Source organism: Gracilinanus agilis, chromosome 3 (assembly GCF_016433145.1).
Source record: "Gracilinanus agilis isolate LMUSP501 chromosome 3, AgileGrace, whole genome shotgun sequence".
Taxonomy (NCBI): Eukaryota; Metazoa; Chordata; class Mammalia; order Didelphimorphia; family Didelphidae; genus Gracilinanus; species Gracilinanus agilis.
This window is the reverse complement of record NC_058132.1, coordinates 182,937,810-182,961,339: the sequence shown is the minus strand read 5'-3', so window position 1 is coordinate 182,961,339 and position 23,530 is coordinate 182,937,810. Positions and strand designations below refer to the sequence as shown.

General features: G+C 33.8%; 1 protein-coding gene across 2 annotated transcripts in view; it reads right to left on the bottom strand.

The window, feature by feature from the left end:
• DYNC2H1 (dynein cytoplasmic 2 heavy chain 1) overlaps positions 1-23,530 on the bottom strand; it is a 390,998-nt gene that overhangs the window by 64,026 nt on the left and 303,442 nt on the right. For both annotated transcript variants that reach the window (XM_044668721.1, XM_044668720.1), the window contains one exon: positions 20,237-20,353. In XM_044668721.1, coding sequence (XP_044524656.1) covers positions 20,237-20,353 — 117 coding nt within the window. The remainder of the gene's footprint in view (positions 1-20,236; positions 20,354-23,530) is intronic.

Below are 23,530 nucleotides of genomic sequence, written 5' to 3'. Positions count from 1 at the left end.
AGAATATTGGTTCTAAGGCATAAGAATGGTAAGTCTAGGCAATAGGAGTTAAGTGACTTGCCCAGGGTAACACAGCTAGGAAGTGTCTGAGGCCAAATTTGAACCCAAGATCTCCTATCTCTAGGCCTGGCTCTCAATCGACTGAGCTATCCAGATGTCCCCTTTAAAGGTCTTTAAATGCACTATATATACAACAAGATTAAGATCTAAACTGTATATTATAGATTATAAATGCCATATGATTTTTTTATTATAATTTTTTTTTAATTTTTTTTATTTTAAACCCTTAACTTCTGTGCATTGACTCATAGGTGGAAGAGTGGTAAGGGTAGGCAATGGGGGTCAAGTGACTTGCCCAGGGTCACACAGCTGGGAAGTGTCTGAGGCCGGATTTGAACCCAGGACCTCCCGTCTCTAGGCCTGGCTCTCAATCCACTGAGCTACCTAGCTGCCCCCTGCCATATGATTTTAATAGGGAAAAAGAGCAACAAAGGCTGGGATATTTAGAGTAAATGTGATAGAAGTTGTACTTGAACTGGGCTTTAAAGGATGGGTGTGATATGAATATCAGATAAGAGTGGTTAAAGCATTTTAGAAGCAGAAAGCAAAATAATTAAGACATGATTATACCAAAGTATGTTCCAAATATTCATTAACATATTGAGCAGTAAATATCATTAATAAGAAACCAGGAGCAAAATCTTTAAAAATTAATTAAATCATTAGTCAGAATAGATTAAATAAAGATCATTGCTTATATCTCCTAATAATATGATAAAAGAAAATTGATCTATGTCCATTTTTTGCCTGTACCTAAAGTTTCATCAAATGCATGAAATTTAAGAATTATTTTATATTATATAATAGCTTATAGACTTTAGGCAAAGTATTCAGAGCAATGCTATGAAATACGGCAACATGTTACATGATACCTTTTGAATATAACTTGGGATGGGAGATTAATGTTTGCTGAGGTTATAGGCAAAGAAAAAACCAAGATATAGCAACTGATCAGATATGGACAAATGGCATAAAGTTACCAAGAATTCTCAAGGTTGACTTAGTTTTCCCGTATTACTTTCTTGGGGTAAAAGTGGTGGTAATACCAAAAAAGTAGTGGAGAATTAGAATAAGAAGTAGGTTTTGAAATGGAAGATGATGAGTTTAGTTTTGGACCACAATGTTTGAGGTATGTTGAGATGTTTTCAGGAAATAGAAACTGTGAGGCTATGACCCTACAGAGAAATCAGCTTTGGAAATAAAGATTTGAAATTCACCTATTTAGAAGTCATGAGTGAAAATAGAAGTGAACTATATAGAAATATTTGATAGATAAAGGACAGAAACTTGAGGGAATGACCACCAGTCATTTGTAGATGATACAAAAGAAGCAATGGCACTGCTGAAGGAGACAAACTGTGTCAGAGAAGGAGAAGGACATCCATGAAGAATTTACCAGAGAAGTTATTAAGGAGAAAAGTTGCTTAAAAGGATCAAAAAGGATAAACACTGAGAAAAAGACCAATGAAAAATTGAGAAAAAAAGCCACTGGATTTGTTAGTTAGGAGGTATTTGGTAACATCTGTTGTAGGAATTTTAGTATAATGGTGAGACAAAAAATCAGATTGCAGATGCCTCAAGTAGAAGCAATGCCTATAAATTAAGTACTCTTTCTAGAAGTCTAGAGAAAAAAGGATGGTATATGAAGCAGCCACAGGTCCATATTTTGAATAAATAATAATAAAAATATCATATAAAATAACAGCACATAAAACTCATACATATATTTTTTAAAATTATTCATTATATTCAAGTTGGATTTACCCAAAGAATTAAAAGGAATTTATACCATGAACTTAATAATATGAAAACATTCGGTATATTAGTGGTATCTATATGAAAAACTTGCGAAATCATGAGATTATATCAATAGGTCAACAGGAGGTCTTCGACAAAATATAATGCATATTTTTAGCTAGAATAAAACAATTGTAGAACTATTCTTTATCCTTGCTGTGTGTGACTGCTATAGAATGTTAGCCCCTTGAGGGAAGAGATTATTTCATTTTTGTCTTTATCTTCCCTGCCAGAAGAGTATATACACAATGAAGATAATTGATTCCCTTTTCCTTGTTTCTCATGTGAAATTATTTAGCAAGTCTTCTCGATTCTCAGCACATGTTCTTTATATTTCCACTACTACCATCCTATTAGGAGCTCTCACTACTTCCCACGTAGAAAAACTGAAATAGCATCCTGAAAGGTCATCCCAACTCCACTCCTCACTTTATCACATTCTTTATAATACTGCCAAATTATTTTTCCTCGAACATTAGCTGGGCATATCTCTATTTTTTCCAAAAGTCTTCAAGGGTTTTCTACCATCTACTGAATAAAATTCAGACTGTTTTGTCTTGTATTCAAAGCTTTTAAAAATCCAGAAGAACTTTGTTATTTTATTATTATTTCAAATCATTCCTATGTTTCATTCAAACTGGATTATTTTCTAGATTCCTCCAAAGATGTTTTGTAGCACCTTTATTCATATTTATTTTTATTCATACTACTCTCTAAACAATGTTGTCCCTCCAGCTTTTTCTTACTCAACATTCCAATTCCCCCATTAAATTCTACCTCAGAGAACATCTCCATAAAGCCCACCTTGACACTCAAATTTTCTCAATATTCCATTCATATTTCTTCATATAGGTATATTAGAGATGCTCATAACCAGTGCTATCATATGCTATTTTATAATATGTTTTATTACTAACATTCATGAAGTTAGTGATTATGGTTTATCTCATATCCTCTCAGACTTTGGGGAAAGACCATAGTAAGTATTTATTGAACTGAACAGTAATTAATTGAGAAAAAAATAAGGTTATGGAGGATAGAGGGTATCAATTCAATATGGAAGCTATAAGTATCATTCTTGTTAAAGAGAAGTTTCATCTCTTTCTCAAATACTAGAAGAACAGAGGGAAAAAAGATTTAGAAAGCTTCAAAGGAGAGAAGAGGGGAATAGTGGTGCACATTTTATATTGTCTCAATCTTCTCAATAATGTAAAAGACAAAGTCTTAAGACTATAATTCAGATTTTTCATCTAGGTTTAAATGATCAATAAGTACACAGTTGGATTTATTAGTAGAACACTGAAGAGAGATCAAGGCTAGAAAAAGAAAGATTTAAAAGTTATTTGTATGGAGTTTATAAATTTAAAAAAATCAGAACATAAGTGCTATGATGAAGAGAGCTTAAAGAAAAGAGAGTTGAAGTTCAAGTCAAGGTATATCCACCATTAGAGGATGAGAGGAAGCAGAACAATAAGGGAGAACATCAGAAAAACGAAGGAAATTTAGGCTAGTACAGAAGGACAAGGAGGTAAAGTCAAATATTATAAAACAGTAAAGTGAAAATTCGAGAAAATTTCTAGATTTGGCCATTATGTGATTCACTGAAACCTACTTAGAATGAAATGTCAACAGAATGTTGGGAACAAAAACTTGATTGAAAGTTGTCTATTAACCAAGAAGTGAATGAAGCATAATAACTCTTCAGAAAAATTTCCAAATTAAATATAGATACAATTTTTAAAAAGTGATTTCTAATATTTTGTGATCCATGTTCTTTCCCACCCTTACTCTTTCCCCTTCCCACTCTCCAAGTTGGCAGGCAATTTGATATAGGTTATACATGTCCTATCATTCAATAAGTATTTCCATGTTTCTTATAAAGCATAATTCATTAAATCAACTTAGGACTGATGGTATGGGATAAAATTGACCAGAATATTATTTTTAAAGGATATGAAGCTTTTGTTTTTAATGAGAAAAGTGATCCTACTGCAGAGGGATCTTATGTTCAAGCAAGAAAAATTGATTAATATATTCAAGCTCCTGGATAAGTCCAGAAATCATGGCTCTTTATGCTGATCCAACTGCCTTTATGATTGAGGTTGTTTGTCATAAGATACATTTATCTACTATTTCCCAGGCTCTGTTTGCTAAATTAAGAATGGAACAACAATGGAATATTAATCAGGTGGTATATAATTATGTACTATATAAAATAGTAACTCAGCATAAACTCATTTTGCTACCATTTAAGGATGTTTGGTCGATATTCAGTTACTTCAACTTGATCACCATTATTGCCACTTCATTCTGCTGATGCAAACCTGCATTGCAGGTCTTAAGATTCAGTAAAAGAAATATTAGCTTTTCCTTTGGCAAAGTTCCCCTTAAAAAAGGTAATATCAAGGACAAAGCAAATACAGCTTGAAAGAGCTGGCTTTTTTTTGCTTGCTTTTGATGCAATATTTCTCCTGAAAGTAGTGCATCACTATCTGAAGAATATTCATTACAACAATCTTCAAGATGGTTAAAAATGATTTACAAAAATTTATATTATCTACTATTCCTATTCTTTAACTGTCAGCATTTTCTTTGTATACTCAAAGGGAACAAATAAAACCTTAAAGTAATATACAAAATGTTGCAGAAAATAGCAGTAACACGAATAACTAACCAAATGAACAAAGAACATCTTAAAAATAATTAAACTTTTAATTTAAACCTTCACATTTTCCTTTGAATTGATGGTATGAATGTTTGCCAAAAATTCTAAATCCTTGAAGATTGTGTTTTAAATGTAAAGAAACCTCCACATGTTTTTGTTTTTTTTTTTTTTGTGAACTCTTAACTAACCATATCTCAAGTATTATGTACTTGACACTAAGGTATAAAGCTACACACTCATCTGTATTTATCCCTATCAGATATCATCTTATTATTTTTTTTTAATTTTAAACCCTTAACTTCTGTGTATTGACTTATAGGTGGAAGAGTGGTAAGGGTAGGCAATGGGGGTCAAGTGACTTGCCCAGGGTCACACAACTGGGAAGTGTCTGAGGCCAGATTTGTTATTATTTTTTAATACATAAGTCTAGCCTCCTGAGATGTTTTTAAATGATGTCATGCAATGTGTTATTTCTCCCTGCTTTATGTCATCTGTTAATTTAGTAAGTATGGATCTGGGTTTTCATCTCAACCATTGATAAAACTGTTGAATGGCACAGTGCTCAAAATAGATCTCAGTGGCAGTCCACTAGTGACCTCTCTCCAAACTTTTACCCATTAATGAATATTAGGTAGTAAGATGGTATAGTGAATTGAGTGCTGGGCTGAAAGTCAAAAAGATCTGAGTTTAAATCTGCTTTCAGATGGTTGCTAGCAGTGTGACTCTCTCTTTCTGCCCCAGGTTTTTTATCTGTAAAATTGGGACAACACAACACCAACCTTTCAGGGCTATAGGGAGAATCAAATGAGATATTTGTAAAGTGGCTGACACAGCAGAGGTACTGCGTAAGTGCTTATCCCCTTCTATTATTATTATTATTATTATTATTATGTCCAGTTGTTAAGGTCAAAATCCTTTTAATTTTATCATTAAGCTTATACCTCCACCTCTCCATCATGCTCAGAAGAAGAGCATGAAACACTTTTCTTATATCTTATTGAAAAACAGGAATATTATGTCTATAACATTTTCCATATTTACTAACAAAGCAATCCTGGTTTGCCAAATATAAAATTATATTAATCTGGAATCTGTTTAATGAAGGAATTCTAGCTCATAGTGATTACTGTTTTTCTTTCTACATGCATATGTAATCCCTTTAACAACATATTCTGGAGCTGACTGAAGATTTCACTCTTCTTCCCCTTCCACTTCTTAAAAATCAGGATATTTGTCATTTTTAGATCTACAGCATCTCTCACTTTTCAAGATTTTTCAGTAAGCACTAAAGAGGGATGTCGTCAATAATCATAGTTGGCAGTTTCTTTGTAAATCTATATAGTTCACATGAGTCTAGTGACACGAACTCCTTGAGGGCTTTTATCACCCCATTTTTTATCCATTTCACTACTACTACTCTTGGTTTTCATTTTTTTCACTTATACTTTCTAGCTCTAAGGTTCACAGTAAAAAAACAAGTAGAATAGAATTCTAGCTCTAAAGTTAACAGTAAAAAAATAAGTAGAATAGAAGCTAAGTTCTTTCTTCTTTCTGTTATCTCTTAGAATCTTCCCACCCACTTTGAGCAGTGGTTTAACCCTATGGATCATAAGATAATTATTCACATTTGTTCACAACATTGTTTTAAGGCGCATAAAGAATTTTCTTTACAACAGTTTTCCATTTTGTGGGACATGCCACTCTTGGAGGAAAGATGAAACTATTTTAGGAATAGGAACATGAAATAATATCAACCATCTAGTGCAACTCCTACATGAAGATAAACACTTTTTCCAATGGAAATATTCAAATCAAATCAATGAAAATAAAAAATCAAACATGGTAAATTCACTAAAAATAACATAAAATGCAACTCAGAATAACTTCATGCATTAACACAAATGAAGTAAAATTTGAATCAACCTCATAATATTTCAAAGTGGATACAATTTAAAATGGTCATAGTCAATTGGCATGGGCTCATTATACAGGAAGTATATACATTTAAACAATATTAGTATTTATTTCTCAAATCATTCATCTTAGTATAATATACTTAGTATAAAGTAATAATGATTTCCAAAAAGTTACAATTTTTTAAATTATGATAATTTACATGCTGATATAATTTGTAATTTTTATAAATTTAACTTAAATTTATTTTTTATTGTCTCTAATTTTAATAGATAACATACTACCTTTTTAAAGAGAAAATCCATTGCAGTATCTGAAACTAGTACAAGAGAAGTCAAAAGGGGTATTATAAATAGAATATAGAAAAAATAATAAGGCTGAAGTCAAGAAAATGCAATATGCCAATCACTGGAATTCACAAATATCGTAAAAGGAAATGTGTGCATATATGTGTATATGTGTGTGTTTTAAGAATTCTTTTAGCTGTGAATAGGATGGAAACTAATAAACCGAAATGACTCTTTGAAGTGTACATATAAAATACACTGGGGCAAGATTCCATATTTTTTGAGAGAGAATTTTATGGTTTTAGTAAGCAAAATTTTAAAAATTCTCAGATATCAAAAGGAGCTCTGCATAGCATAAAGTTGCTTCCACAATTTTTAAGTGTCATTCATTAGGACACATAGTGACAGTACCTGAAGCTATAGATATGGATGAAATGAATTTTGGTATATCTTATGCAATGAAGCTTGAAATGATTCACTTTCAGATAATACATTGGGAAGGAGAAGTGTCCATAAGTCTGAAAACCTTTGTGCTCAATTAACTAAGAAACTAAAACCTTCCTATTTTGCAGTACAGTACTACGAGAAAGAAAGAAATATGGTTAAAATTATTCATTTGATTATAATTGATGATAGACATATTGATCCATAGGATCATAGATTTAGAGCTGGAAAGGATATCAGAGGCCTTTTCCAAACATGTTGTTGAAAATGATATTTAACAAAGATTTGGTACTTTGCAAATATATTGATGAAAATGCTCCATTATATAGATTTTTTTAATGAAATAAATTTTAATTGAGATGAATAAGATATGAAAATTATACTATATTCTATTCAGACAGCTCAGTGAATGTCAGTTAAAAATGTGGCTCATATGGCCCTAATGCAGCTTGGAAACATCATTACCATTATCTTCATCAACAGCATTATTGTAATTATTAATACAGCTAGTAATTATAAAGCTCTTAAAGATTTGTAAAGCACTTAACAAATACTTTCTCTTTATTCTAACAACCACCTTGAGAAGTAGATGTTATTAATGTTCCCATTTTACCATTGAGGGAACTGAGGCATACTTGTCCTCCCAGGATCACACACTAGTTTGTGTTTTAGGGCAGTCTGGTCTTCTTGACTCCAGGAACTGTGTTCTCTCCACTATGCCACCCAGCTGCCCCAGAGTCATATATATTTGTAATGAGAAATATAAATGAGGAGCTAATAAAATTTTTAAAGTTATATAAGTAATCAACTTGCCTTAAAAAAGCTGAATAAAAGAAAAATTCATTGCAAAATTACGTGCTGATATGGAGTCAGAACACAGATAACCTATATATTCCTGCCCCCCCCCCCCCAAAAAAAAACACTGAACTTGCACTCAGGTTTTCCTGGTTCTGAAGTCTACTTTATTATCTATCTACCACATTGCTGGTATAAAGTTAGGTAGTATGGAAAGACCTCCAGGAATTGATGCAGAGCCTAAGGAGCAGAACCAGGAGAATATGTACACAGAAAGGGATACACTGTGACACAATCAAACATAATGGATTTCTCTACTAGCAGCAATGACTCAGGACAATCCGGAGGAACTTATGAGAAAGAATGCTAAGTGCATCCAGAGAAAGAACTGTGGGAGCAGAAGCGCAAAAGAAAAACATAGGATCAATTACATGGTTTGATGGGGATGTGTGTAAATGGAATGAGCTCACCCCCCATTCATAGTTAAAACTCTAGCCACCAGAGATAATGTCATCCCCACCTCCCTTAGTGGGGAGGGGAGATGAGTTACCCATGCATGACAATAAGTAACAAATCAAGAACAAGGGACTGCCCTTTGGGCAGTCTGAAACAGTTTTGAGGCTGCCATTTGTCCACTTGAAATTAGAGGTGAGTGCAGGAAGTGGCGAAAGAGTCTGGTAACTTCCTGTTGAGGCAGTTCAGGCTTTGAACTTGGTGCTGAAGGATCTCTGTTGAGACCTCAGGGGGCTTCACCTCTGAATTGTCACGTGGGTAAGTTAGGCTGACTTCCTTGCACCTCTCTTGGCGTTTCTAGGGTCTCTACCCTAAAGGAGGCTTCTTTACCTCTCAAATTGTCTTAAGGCCTTGCGGCTGGTAGCCTTGTTTTATTAATCTCTAGATTCTCATTCTCACGGGGCCCAGACCTCGGGTGGTCCTGGTCAGAGTTTCTCTCTCCCTATTTCCCTACCTTCAACCTTCCTAATTGTAAATAAACTTCTATAAAAGGTATCCTGACTTGGGTCTATTTTAATTGTGGAATCAAGCTAATTGATGGCCACATCTTCAGTATAAATATCTAATTTCCCTTCTTACAGATGTGAATAGGGTTTTCTTTGTTTTGTTTTTTTTTGTTGGTTTTTTTTGTTGGTTTTTTGTTTTTAATTTTAAACCCTTAACTTCTGTGTATTGACTTATAGGTGGAAAATTGGTAAGGGTAGGCAATGGGGGTCAAGTGACTTGTCCAGGGTCACACCGCTGGGAAGTGTCTGAGGCCGGATTTGAACCTAGGACCTCCTGTCTCTAGGCCTGGCTCTCAATCCACTGAGCTACCCAGCTGTCCCCCTGTGAATAGGGTTTTGATGTTAAAAGATTACTGCAAATATGAATAACATAGAAATAGGTTTTGAATAATGATATGTGTATAACCCAGTAGAATTGCTTGTCAGCTCCTGGAGGGGGGGAAGGGAAGAGGAGTGGGAAAAATCATGAATCATGTAACCATGGAAAAATATTCTAAATAATTTTTAAATAATATAAAATAAATTATATTATCAATTTAAAAACTCTGTATGAAGCAACAAGGTGTTTCAATGGATTGAGAACCAGGCCTAGAGATACAAGGTCCTTGCTTCAAATCTCACCTCAGACACTTCGTAGGTGGTATAACTCTGGACAAGTCACTTAACACCCATTGCCTAGAGCCCTTGCCAGTTCTGCGTTGGAGTCCATACAAAGTATTGATTCTAAGGCAGAAGGTAAGGGATTAAAAAATAAAAATAAAAACTCTATATGACATGTTATTTTACTCTATGTTAAGATTTGTTTGTGTTGTAATAAAATTATAATTCATCCTCTATATTTTATTTAAACAAAATATAAGCTAAGAAAAATTTTACATGGGCTGTTTTATAAAAAGTGTAAGAGTCTGACAGTTTTTGGGGGGAGAAGAAAGGGTAGAAGTTGTGGTATAAAGTTTGGAAATCACTGATTTAGAATAATCCTTAAACAACTGAGGAGTGAAGGGAATAGCCAAATGTCACAAGTGAAGTCAATTGCAGTAGGTTTAAAAATTTCTTACTCACAAGCACTATTCATAAAAAGTGCTTTCCTATTTAGTGCTAACAGTTTTTTAATGTTGTTGTTATAAAGATAAGGAGAGTATTTCTTAGGTTTTTTTTTTAAATAGACTATATTGGTTAGGTGTAAAAGCTCATTTGAACTCTTATGAGTATAATAATTAAAATCATGAAAAGAATAGCATTTAAAAAATTAAATTTAAATAAATTCCAAATCTGAGATGACAACATATGCATTACCAAAGAAATAAGGGTACTACAAAGGCTTTTAAAATGGAATGGAAATACACTAAGAAAATGATTTATAAAAAGTACCTTTTGTACAGAACTCATACATACTGAAGGTATATTTGGCATTCAAAATAACGACTTCCAGTTTGGCACTTCTACTAGCTCTTTTTTAAAAATCATTTTGTTAGTATTCAACTGACTATTCACTTAATGTGTAATTTAATTAGGATTCTAGAGTGACCAAATGTGGTAGACTAGGCTATATTTCTCTTAAGACCAATGTTTCTTCACCTAATTAGCCTAAACCTTTGTTAATTGCATCTTCAAGATAAATACTATTAAAGTTCTCTTGTTCCTTGTTTAAAGTATCAATGGGATATTACTTTTTCAAATCATTTCAAGAAATATTACAGTCCAATTTTATCTTTCTTCTCTCTTAAAAATACATTATGAACCATGGATTTTTTTATCTTTATTTTATCAAGGGAAGAAAAATCTATTATTCTGACCATCAAGTTCTATAACACTGGTTAGCATTAAGTGATTTACACAAGAAATTATTTAGCAAAACATCTTGATTTTTTAAGTCAAAGAAATTCTTTTTTTAAAAATTTCCCTTCAGTATATATTTTCTTCAGAAGTTGATATATTTTTTCCCCACTTCTAGATGTAGATTCTGTGCCTTTTGCCTTTCCAACTGGATTTTTCCCCTGTTACCTGAAACTGCAAATACTAAAAAAATAAATTTCAAATCTTCTCACCTAAAATTTCTCTCCTCCTGAACTTCTCTTCACTATACCCAACATCTCTCATTCCTCAGATCCACAATTTAAAATTGTTCCATGCCTCTTTAACCCCCGTATGTTTCCCTCAGTGCCAAGTCTTTTCATCTCCTCATTCCCATCTCCTGATCACAAGATTTCCTCTGTCTTCTCTGGGTAAATCATACTCACAGGGCTGACAACTATTTATTTATGCCCTCCACAACTCATTTCATTTATAACAAATAATGGACACTTATAGTGCTTCCAAGCTTCCAAAATGCTTGTCAAACATTATCTGATTTGTTCCTCACAACAGTGGCTGAGATAATGTGGTGTGGTGGCAAGAACGATGCATGTAGGGTCAGGAAAGACCTAAGCTGCAATCTCAGTCTCAGTTAACTTAACACCTTTGAGCCAGAGGTTCCTCATCTATAAAATGGACATAGGGTTATTTTAACGAGATGTTGTGGGGTCCAAATGTGGTAGCATGGTTGAGTGGGCAACACTTTCTGGAGACAGAAGACCTTCGGTTCAAATCCCACATCTGATATGTATTACCTCACTACCTATACCTCAGCTTCTTCATCTATAAAGTGACAAAAATGGACTAGGTGGTTTCAAATTCTCTATTCTAGCTCTAGATCAATGATCTGATGATTTAAAATAATGTATGCCAAATATTTGGCAAATCCCAAAATCCATGTAAAAGTGAACCTTTAAGTAACATTGTTGTTCCCATTTAGCAGATGAGGAAATTGGGGCTTAAAAATGTACACCCAAGTAGTAAGTGTAAGGGTCAAGACTCTGACCTGGGCCTCTCCTAACTCAAGATAGTCTCGTCTCCAGATCTTCTATGCCTTTCTGCCCCTAATAAATATGGCAACCAATCACAATGATTTAACTTGAGGCATTTTCCAGTCATATCCTTCTGTTTGGGATCCCTTTTGGGGTTATCCTGGCAAAAATACTACAGCAGTTTTTTTTCTATTTTCATAATCAACTGATTTTACATATGAGCAAACTGAGGCAAACAGGGTTAAGTGACTTTCCTAGGGTCACATAGATACTAAGTGTCTGAAGCTGAATTTGTACTCAGAAGTCTTCCTGACTCCAGGTCTAGCATTCTAGCTGTGGTGCCACTTAGCTACATAAGCTTTATTTTCTTAAACTTCTTCAGTAGTTCACTATTGTTCAATGTTTCCCATTGAAACTGTTGGAAAGGTCTTTAAGGCTCCATACAAACTCAAATAATCTGTTTACTATACTTCTATTCACTCAGCTTTAGCCAAATTTATTTTACATTCCCTTACCTATATTTATCTAATTCTGAACCATCCTTCAAGGCCTCGCTTAAATACCATCTCTTCCAGGAAGTCATCCTTCATAACAACCTCTGCCTTAAGCCGAGTGGTCAGTCTGCTGTTCCTCAACCTTCAAGCTGATACTCTGAGCTTCCTGCCTTTGCAGACTGGACCCCCTGCCTAGAATGTGCTCTTTCCTCACTTCTCTCTCATTGGATTCTGAGCTTCTTTTAGGGGTCAGCTCATGTTCCATATCTTATGGGTTGTCTTCCATGACCCTATTTTACTCTGTGCCCTATCTTTACCTCTTCAAATTATTTTCTATATATTTGTTTATTTGAAACTCAGCTCCTGACCTCTTATTCCTCCTCAGGTTATGATAGGTCTGTAAGCACGTATTCATGTAAGCATATACATATTTATCCATTTGCATATTGTATTTCTCCAAAAATGTATGTTCTTTTCAGGAAATGAGCATTTTGTATGTTTATCCCAAGCATGTATAATAATGTCCTGCACTCTCTGAGTGCTTAGTAAATGTTGGGCTAGCTTCGAAGTCAGATTGAGACAGACCAACATGATGTTGGTGGAAAAGAACAGGGCAATGAGTTGAAAAAAAAAAAAAGAAATTGGTTTAGTTGTATAATCTAGCAGTGAAAGGGAGAAAGCAGCTAGAATGATTTGTTAAAGGGAGACTAGGTGGCAGGGCTTGCTTAAGGAACAGGAGTACATCCTCACTTAAGACTTCCAGAGGGGCAGCTGGGCAACTTAGTGGATTGAGAGCCAGACCTATAAATGGGAGGTCCTAGGTTCAAATCTGGCCTCAGACACTTCCTAGCTGTGTTATCCTGGGCAAGTCACTTGACTCCCCATTGCCTAGCCCTTAACACTCTTCTGCCATGGAAGGTAAGGGTTTAAATTAAATAAATAAATAGATAGATAAATAAATAAATAAATAGATAGATAGATAAATAGATAGATAGATAAATGCACCTCCTAAATGTTATAAATTAATAAGTTAAATAAACATTTTTAAAAAGACTTTCAGAAAATGAAGAGTCTGATTTGGGGAGTGTAAGGATTTGGAAAAGCTGAAGAAAATTCTAATTGTCCCAGTTTTCTCAAAGAAGAAGGTACAAAAGTTATATTTTCCTCAAAAGTATAACAAGAATTGAAAAATGGCACAATGAGCAAGAAGTAGTATTTCTATGAATGTGTTCAATAAATGTTTTCTGATGATTAAAAGACCTATAAATTCAAGTTATGAATGTTATATTTCATATTTTTGTTTCACGGCAGTCTTTTGTTGGTCTGTCTTTTAAAATGGATAAAATTCAAGTGTGTTGCCAAAGAGTTTAAAGAGAGAAGAAAATAGGTATGTAAAAATTATCCTTTATGAGACTTTTAACCCTGAAACAAATTTAAGAATAATTAGTATGAAAAATATTTCAAAAAATTAATCACAGTACACATAGAATAAGTAAGTTCCAAAACAATAACTTAAGAAGAGAAATTAGAAGCAAAAAAGATCTTGAGAAAATTGAGATAAAATAGTTGAGAAAGGGGAAATTATTACTTGGTTAACTCATCTTGCCACTGTGTTAGGAAAAAAGTATGGAGACTCATTTTCTAAGTGAACTACATTTCAAAAATGTACAGGGGGCAAGGCTTAAAGTCAGGAAGCCTCAGTTTCAAACTTCTTACTTCAAACAATAATTGTGTGACCTTGAGTTTAGTCATCTGTAAAGTGAACTAACCACTCCAGTATCTTTGCCATGAAAACCCTAAAAGAGGTCACAAAGAGTCAGACATGACTAAAACGACTCAACAAGAGCAAACTACCACAGCAGTAAGAGGCTGCTTATCTTGCTTTTCAGAACTTCATATAAGGCATACAAATGAGGAACACTTGATTTTTAAAATATTTTCTTTTTCAAGATTCAGTGTCATTTTCCCCTGATAAAAACTAATCTTACAGAGCATAAAATAGGAAAATGACAACTGCAATCTCAATAGACATTGTCGAACTATATTCATTAATGACTATGGAGCTGGCCATAGTCATTGATGGATTGAGGATGATTTCAAGATTGAGAAGCTAGGTAACTAGAAGGATAGTATTGTCCTTGAAACAATTTTGTTTACTATAGAGAAAATCTTTACTGATTCATCCAACCAAAGTCAAAGTGGAATTCAATTAAGTATGTTAAAATACCTTGTATATCTTTGAGCTTGTAATTAGTGTAAGTTGTTATTATTATGGTGAAATTAATGTTAAAGACAAGTAATCAAAATCAATAAGCCATAAAATATTTTAGAAGATAACTACAAAAATATCCTGCCTTTATATTATTTCTATAGGTTTTTTTATGCTTCTTAATAGAGGCAGTCGTTAGGTGATAATGGAAAATGTAATTAACCTAAGTGTTGATTAGTCGTTTGGGGTTCTATGCCTGAAGAAATCAGGTCTAAGCAGGATATTAAGCAACAGATCACAAAGGATGGGGAGGCACTGAATAATTGCAGGAAAGTGTCCATGACAACAAAAGTTCTTAGGTTAATTTATACTCAATTGATTAAGTATATTTGTAGTGTAAATGCTTTAATAAAATTACTTTGGATCTGCCATCCAAATTATAAAGATTTCAATCCAATTGTCAATAACATCTTTAGAAATTGCAGACATCTTTACAAACTTAATTTAGAAGGCCATATACTAGTTATATCTTCTAAGGGCAATTAAATCCTTGGAACTGTGTCTAGTTGAATAATATTGCCTTTCATTTTTAGATGAGTAGGGAAGAGGGAAGAAATGAATGAGCTAGGGAGAATCAGGAAGCTAGGCATTTATTTGGCTTTTCCGAAGTCATTTCTTCACAGTATAATTTCATTTTTTGATTTAAAGTATTCTGAATTTCAAAATGTCATATATACTCATATTCAAATATAAATAGCAAAAAGGTATCCCAAAAATAATATGATTTGTCAATTATCCAATATTTCTGCTTTATGCTTTGTCCTTTCTCTGATCTACTCTCTCTGTGTGTCTGTATATAGTAGCTTCTTATTTACATGCTCTCTGAATGTAAAATTCCCTGAAGGCAGGCAATAGTTTAGTCTTTCTTTAAATTTCAGAATTTATCAGATTGCCTATCATGGAAAGCACTTAAAATTTTTTACTTATTGTCTATGTTATCTACAACAACTAGACTGATTGTAAAGACATTTTGTATGACAATATTTTAATTACTAGTTGATTAGGTTCTTCATTTGGGTAAAATATATATATTTTTAAATCCAAATTCTCTGCCTTAATTATGTTTTCAAAGGTACCTTCAATAAATATGTGTAATAAAATTTCAAGTTGACATATAAGCAGAAGGCAAAGAATGCAGCTAGATGGAATTATTTTATTAATATGTCACTCTTGGACCACAATGTAAGATTTCAAACAACATACCCTCTATCTAAATTGTAAGTAAAAAAAAAATGACAGGCCTGTTGTTGAAGTAGTACTAGTTTGGGGAAAGGGAAGAATGGCTTGCTTTTCTAAATGAGAAAATAATAATCATAAAGATGATGAACACAAAGATAACTGAAATACCAATTACTAAAATGACTCCATTGAGCATGTTTTAATTTGAAAAGACTATCAAGAGAAAATATGTCCATAGATAACATGTTGGTCCAAAAACATAGTCTGGTAGAGGACTATGCATAATATTTTAGGAGCAAATGTCAACATTAGTATAATGCTGATATTGCTGCTGGCATATTTAACATTGCCTGCAATTATAAAGTTCTAATGTGGATGTTATCTGGGAAAAAACTACCAGATTAGGATGCCTATGGATTAAGTATAGTACGCAAATTACTCATTTTGAGTAAAGTATAGTTCTTTTAAAAGTCTATGGATTCAAATTAATGGGGAAAATAAAGCTTGTGGTTGCTCATAAACTATCTTTGCTTATTTACTACTAGTCCCTGCTTTCTCTCGAGCCAAGACCTCACTTCCTCATTTTATACTCTAGTGGGAAAATTAAGGCTATTGTGAGCACCCATTAGTCCCCATATGTATACTTCAAAACCCTTGTCATTGGTCCTTTCTCTTTTCCTTTGATCCAATTTCTAATTTAAAAAAGCAGCTGTTCTCTCATCTAGATTGACACAACAACCTGAGCCCTAAATTTATTGACTCTGCTGTCTTCCAGGTGCTTGTCCTTCAATTATCTCTCTTCTCTAGCCCTTAATCTCTCCCTATATACTGGCTTATCTCTTATTGCTTATAAATATTCCTAGGTTTCTCTGTCCTTAGAAAAAACAACTTCATTTGACTATCAAGTCCTTAAGTCCTTTAATAGAGACTTAAAAAGCAATCTATGCTAATATTTTTACCTTCCTTTCATCACTCACACTTCCCAACCCTTTGCAAACACATTTCTCACCAAACCACTCAAATGAAATGCCTCTTTCCAAGATTATTAAAGAATTTTTGACTGCAACAGCCAAAAGAGTTTTCACCTCCACATCTTAAAACAGGTTGTTTCCTTCCTGTCTCTTTATCTGATTTCCCCAGTTGTTAGTAATCTTTCTTCTCCTCAAATATATAGTTATCCATTTATATGTCAAATTTTCCTAAAAGAATGTAAGCTCCTTGAGAACAGGGATTGCTTTTTAGTTTATGTTTCTATCTCCAGGGTCTTTCTAACTCAGTGCTTCACATATAGTAGTTGCTTAATCAATGTGTACTGAATTATTGAATCAGATGGCCTTGCAAGAACATTCAAGTAAAAACTTAGGTGGTGATAAGACACCAAGGGTCATAGGAAAATATCCTTTGCCCCTCAAGACCCAAAGGGTTTTTTTTAAAGACCTAGTCAGCAAAATTGTCTTTATTAGACTAGTGACCTTTCCAAATGAAGAATATACTAAAAAGACTATGGATTAACAGAAGAAAATTAATTTTAGTCAGTCTGTTACTGAATTGTTGTAAATTACTACTTAATTATACTAGAAATTTATTTGAGATTCCCATATCTGCTAAATATGAATGTGTATGTGTATATATTTACATATATGTGTCATATATGTACATATATTTGTGTGTGTGTGTGTGTGTGTGTGTGTGAATTCAGTCTCCTATTGTAGATCTACAAGTCCTTTGGAACTTTTATATTCTTAAAAGGTTCTCAGGAAGCACTGAGAGATTGCTATTTGCCTATATCACAGTTAGTGTCAGAGGCATAACTTGTATTCAGCTCTTCCTGATTCAAAGCCAGTCTTCTATCCCCTGAGACATACTATTTTTAACTCCTGAAATAAAAACAATACAATGTGATACACCAGAAATAGCCTATAAAAAGTTGTGGTATCCACCCCACCACTTCATGGAACATCAATCAATGAACATTTACAAAGAACTTCCTATGTGCCAGTATTGTGCTAAGCAATGGGGATACAATTAGCAAAGTACTTTTCATCTTTTTATTTATTATTCTATGCCCTCAAGTAGCTTACAATTGAATGAAGACAACATGTACAAAAATATATACAAAGCAAGCTTTCTATGTGGGATAAATAGAAATAATGAAAAGAGGGAAAACAATAGAATTAAGAGATGTTAAGGAAAACTTCCTATAGAAATTGGGATTTAAATTAGAACTTACAGGAAGTCAGTGAGGACAATAGTCAAAGTGGAGAAAAGAGCATGCCAAGGCAGGATCAGAGAAAATACCTAGAGCCAAGAAATAGAGGGTCTTATTTGTGGAGCAGTCAGGAGGCCAGTGTCATTGGGTCAAAGAGTACATGTCAGGGAATCAGATGCAAGAAGCCTGGAAATGTGTAGAATGCCAGGTTATAAAGAACTTTGAACGCCAAACAGCATTTTGTATTTGCTCTTGGGGGCAATAAAAAGTGACTGGAGATACAGAAATCACTTTAGTGGCTAAATGAAGGATTCATTGGAGTGGGGGGAAACAGACACACCGTCAGTCTATCATAGTTGTCCAGGTATAGCATGATGAGTGCCTGCACTGGGGAGGGGGCAGTGTCACAAGAGAAAAATGAGCATATTTGAGAGCTGTTGCAAAAGTGATTTATAAGCTTTTACAATAACGTGGATGGGGTGGGGGTATGAGTGACTGTAAGAAATACAGGATGACTCCTAGGTTGAGAGCGTGAGGGACCTGGAGGAAGTTATAGCCTTCTCCAATAATAGGGAAAGTGGGAATCATAGGTGGGGGGCGGAGGGGTATAGAAAGTAAATGGAAAGTATGGAAAAGTTGCAGAGGGCTTGGCATTTGCAAAGGATGTTTACAGAGGAGAGCTGGCACATGAGTGGAACTAAACAGCTGAGGTTCTGGAACAGGAGGAACTGATAAGAGGAGAAGCTGAGATTCCAAAGGGTGTCAGCTGAACTCTGGAGACCGATGAGAGAGGAGCTTCCTTCCTGTGGCCATCTTTGGACCAAGCTTGAGAAAGGAGCTGTGTTCCTGATTCCCCTGGAGGTTTCCCGAATCTCGAGAAGTCTTCCCTGAATATACCCATATCCTGTGACCTGTTTCTCATCATTATCAACATTTCCACCCAATATGTGTGAGCTGCCAAGGTCCCAGATCTTTGTTCTGCCTATCTGAGCCAGATCACTGAGGCTAGTCTCATCTAACCTCTCACTTGGCTTCATACTGTGGGCAGACCACATTGGGTCTACAGTGCTAGTCCAACCCACAACCCATTTCCTAGAAAATTTACAAGGTTGCCTCACTTATTTCAGGGGCGGAGTTTAGAGAAAAACATAATGAGTTCTGTTTTGGATATATTGAGTTTAAGATGTCTACTAGACATTGAATTTGAGATGTCTGAAAAGCTTGATCTGAAATTGGTGATCAGAGACTGGAGATTATCAAAGAGTTTGTAAGCAAGGTAGATTTGAGAAACAACAGAATAGGGATAATAATTCAATCTATGGGAGCTAATGAGATCACCAAATGAAATAGTATAGAGAGCATAACATGAATGAGAATCCAACAAAGGAGAGGAAAAAGGAGATGAAATAGGTTGGAAGAAGAAATAACTATTCTTCATTCCAAGGGAGACAAGTGAATTTCTCCTTATTCACTGAGAAAAAAAGAAGTATACACAATTAAACTATCTTACCTGGGAGGATTTGAGATGCAAAAATTCAAAACTAAGAATTCAAAATAAAATCTTCAGAGATACTCAGGTAAGTAAAAAAGAGGTAAAATAATTCCTACTTTTAAGGAGCTCACTTTCTATTGGGGGAAACAATAAGTAAATACAAAATACATAACAAAAATTACAGTAATTTTGCAGGGGAAGGAACTAGCACCTGTGAGGAAAATGAAAGGCCTCATATGATAGGTGTCTTCTGAACTGAATTCTAAAGGAACTTGGGTATTCCAAGAAGTAGAGGTAAGAAGGGAGTGCACTCCAGACTTTCAGAAAAGTCTATACAAGCCATGGAAACAAAAGTTGCAGCTTCATGTATAAGGCCATACAAGTAGGTCAATGTGGCTGGAATGTAGAGTATGTAAAAAAGATTAGAAAGCAGTAAGCCTGGAAAGCCAGACTTGAGCCAGATTGTGAATGGTTTTAAACACCAAAGAGAAGAGTTTACATTTGATTCTAGAAGATGTAATAAGACCACCAGATTTCTCTGGCAGGGAGGATGATAGGATCAGAAGGATACTTTGGCCCTGTGTGGAGGATGTAGATGAGGACACAGACTGGAACAAGGGAAAGTTATGAAGATGGTACTGCACTAAGATGGTGGTCACGTGGGAGTGAGAACACAAATATGTGAATGATAAAGAGGCAAAGACAATGAAAGACAGACAAAGATGAAAAATGGACATAATTTTTCATGTGAAACTATAGAACATACCTGATTAAGTTTCTTCCACAGATTAAGTACAGGAGAAAGTTCATTTGACCAGATTTCTCTATCAAACTTGGAGCCAGATGTTACTGATCTACCCAAGATTCTCAATTGTGAAATAACCTAAATAAAGAAAAAGAATAACCAAGAGTAAATATATGATATATATACATATATATATGCATATAAGATTTCAGTCAACATAGAGGAAACAATGAGTACAAAGCATGCAACAACTTGTTTAATAAAAAATTAAATATATCATGATCAGGTTTGATCATCATGAATAGATCAATCCTATTGTCCATTTTTACTCTCTACTTTGGGGGTATTAAAAATTCAGTTCTTACCAAGATTACTACATTTATTCATGCTCTAATCCTAAAGAATTATCTTAAAATCTATTTGTATCTTTTCTCATCAAAAAAGTAAATATAGACATTATTCAAGGGATTAATAATATGATTTACTAAGATTCTTTATTTCAATATATCAAAGATCCACTACTTAGCTGGCACAGGCACTCTACAAAAACAGGTCAAAATACCTTTATGGCTTACTTAGTAGATGATCTTCTGGAGTTACAATGATCAAAAATGATCATCATTAGGTGGCCAACATTCCAATGATAACCTTTACACATTGGATCCCAGTATATGCAATCCAAAAACAAACAAACAAAAATGTATGCAGTCTCTTACTGAATCCATTGGCAACATTTTCCCAGATTTGAAGGAAAGACCTACCAAAACTTGCACACTGCTACCACAAGATCCAAGAATTTAAGTTACCTCTTTGCCACAGTGAAGCATCAGAGAGGATAATTCCTACTCTAGAGGTAGATTTCATCCTTTGAATTAAATTATTTTTAAAATATTGAAGGACAATATATCACACCCTTTACTAAAGTCTTATTTTAATGTTTTAACATGGTAAAAAAATGAAAAAGGATGTGTTAGAAAAGCTATCAAAATACGCATTACTTGAAACAAATATTTGAAGTTATAAAACCTAAGGCATATTGATTTACTGCCTATATAATGTTTACTGGCAATTCTTCTGTAAAAGATTCAATGATAAAAATTACTTAGTCAATTACTTAAAATCATCTTTCTTAGATGATACTATTAAGGCTTATAGAAGTTTTAGATTAATCAGTTTTCAAAATTATCTGTTACATGTGTTAAGATGGGAAATACCATGGGTTTGGAATTCCAGGCCCTGGGGCTGAGTTGTATGACTGCAACTTCCAAACAGAATTATTGTGAGCAAGTATTTTCACTAACTCTCTGGGTCTCAGTTTCCTCACTTGCAAAATGAGTGGTTTGGATTAGATGACCTCTAAGGTCACTTCCAGTGTTAAATCTGCTCTGCTCCCCTCCTCTGGTGAACTCATGATTAGAATTTAAGGCTTTTAGGCATTGAATCAAGACAATTCATTAGCACCTCCTTTTTAAAAAATGAAACTGGATTAGTTTTATAGCTCATTTTCCATTTTAACAATTTATATAAGAATCACCCATAATTTAGATGTAATTATATTTATTTCATATTTATATAATTGTAATTATGTGAGCTTGAACAAAATGGTCATAGTATTTAACTATGTAAACTATGTAATCTACAATGATTATTCTCCAAATAACATTCATATGTGTGTCTCTCTTACTATAATTGAGATATAGTTGGAATAATGTAGATGCAAAGAGAATGACATATTTTCAATACATCGAAGACCAACATTTGTTGAATGCAACATGCTTATTAGTTTTCTGTTTTTACTTCATTAAAGCTGTTGTTATTCATTTTTAACACATTGTACATCACTTCCTATTTTGCTGGATTCTCAGAAGCAAAATTTGTAATAAAAATGAACCCCATTAATCTTTTGGAATGAATGTTCTACTTAATTGTTAAATATCCACAATCATACAGTTATAGTCAAGTTACTTCTGAAGTTTTTGATTGATTTTCTAATCTTAAAAATTGTGATGATGCAGTGTTTCATTTTCTTGTGTATCTCTGATAAATTATTTTCATTTGCTTTAGCTGAACCTTATAACAGCATCTAATTTATCAGACTTGCTAGACCACAAAGCATCATAGTTGGTAGTCAGAGGAAGTGCTATTTTAACTTTTGCAACATTTGCCATCACTTATTCTTGTTTTATATTTGTCAAACATGAAAGAAAACAAATAAGAGTTTGAGTGAAACATTTATCTAGGTACTAGTGCTTCTTTTTTAATGAAAATAAAACTATAACTTTAAATAAAATATTTACCATTGAAAATAATTTATTGCTTCTATCAGAAATCATCTGAGGTACCCTACTATAACTATTTCAAAAACATATTCTAGGACTTCTAATACCCATCACTTAAATATATAACATTAATATTTCAAATGAATTTGATTCATACTCATTATATTATGCTACTACTAAAGTGTGTGTATATATATATATATATTTAAAAATTAGATAGGAAAACTGCAAGTTTGTACAGTGTTAAAATGCAAATTTGCCACTTTTGTCAAGCAATCTGTTGTTTATAGAAAAAATATTTGCATTAAAGAAACTTTCCTATTTCTATTTATAGGAAATGTTTTCAGATTTATAAAGAATGTCCTCAGAAAATCCTTTGAATTAAGATAGAAAAAAACTATGTTGTCATATAGTAGGGGAAATGGATAATGGAAGCAAAGGATACTAAATTTTTTCTGGCAGACAATGTTTTGATATATATCTGTTACCTTTGACACTTGGGTACTGCTGCCCATAACACAGATTCCAACCCATCTCTGCCTGCACACCCTGACTGTAGTCTTTGACTATGTTCTCACATCAGTCCATCAGAAGGGATCTACTCATGTTCCAGAAAGTCCAGATCTTTCATATTGTGAAACTACCCACTGATTAATCCTGTTTTCACTAATTGAAAAGTCTATTTCTCCCCACACAAACACACACAATTTCTCTAATGGTATCCTTTTGTGCCACTTCTGCACAATTATTTATTATAAATGGGTTATAGCCTGCTCATGCCAATCATATGCCTTCTGGGTGACCTAAACTTCAAATCTTCGGAGATTGACAGAGCAAAAATCAAAGTCATACAGAATCAAAGAGAAAATATCGATGTTGAAAAGATGAGCCTTTATTTCAAGGAACAACTGATAGGCCATTAAAAGTTGTAAGCAATTTTCTTATCTATGTATAGTGCTTGTCCAAAAGATAGACCACACCCCCACACACACACACACACCCCCACACACACACAATCACACAAATGGGCTGGCTC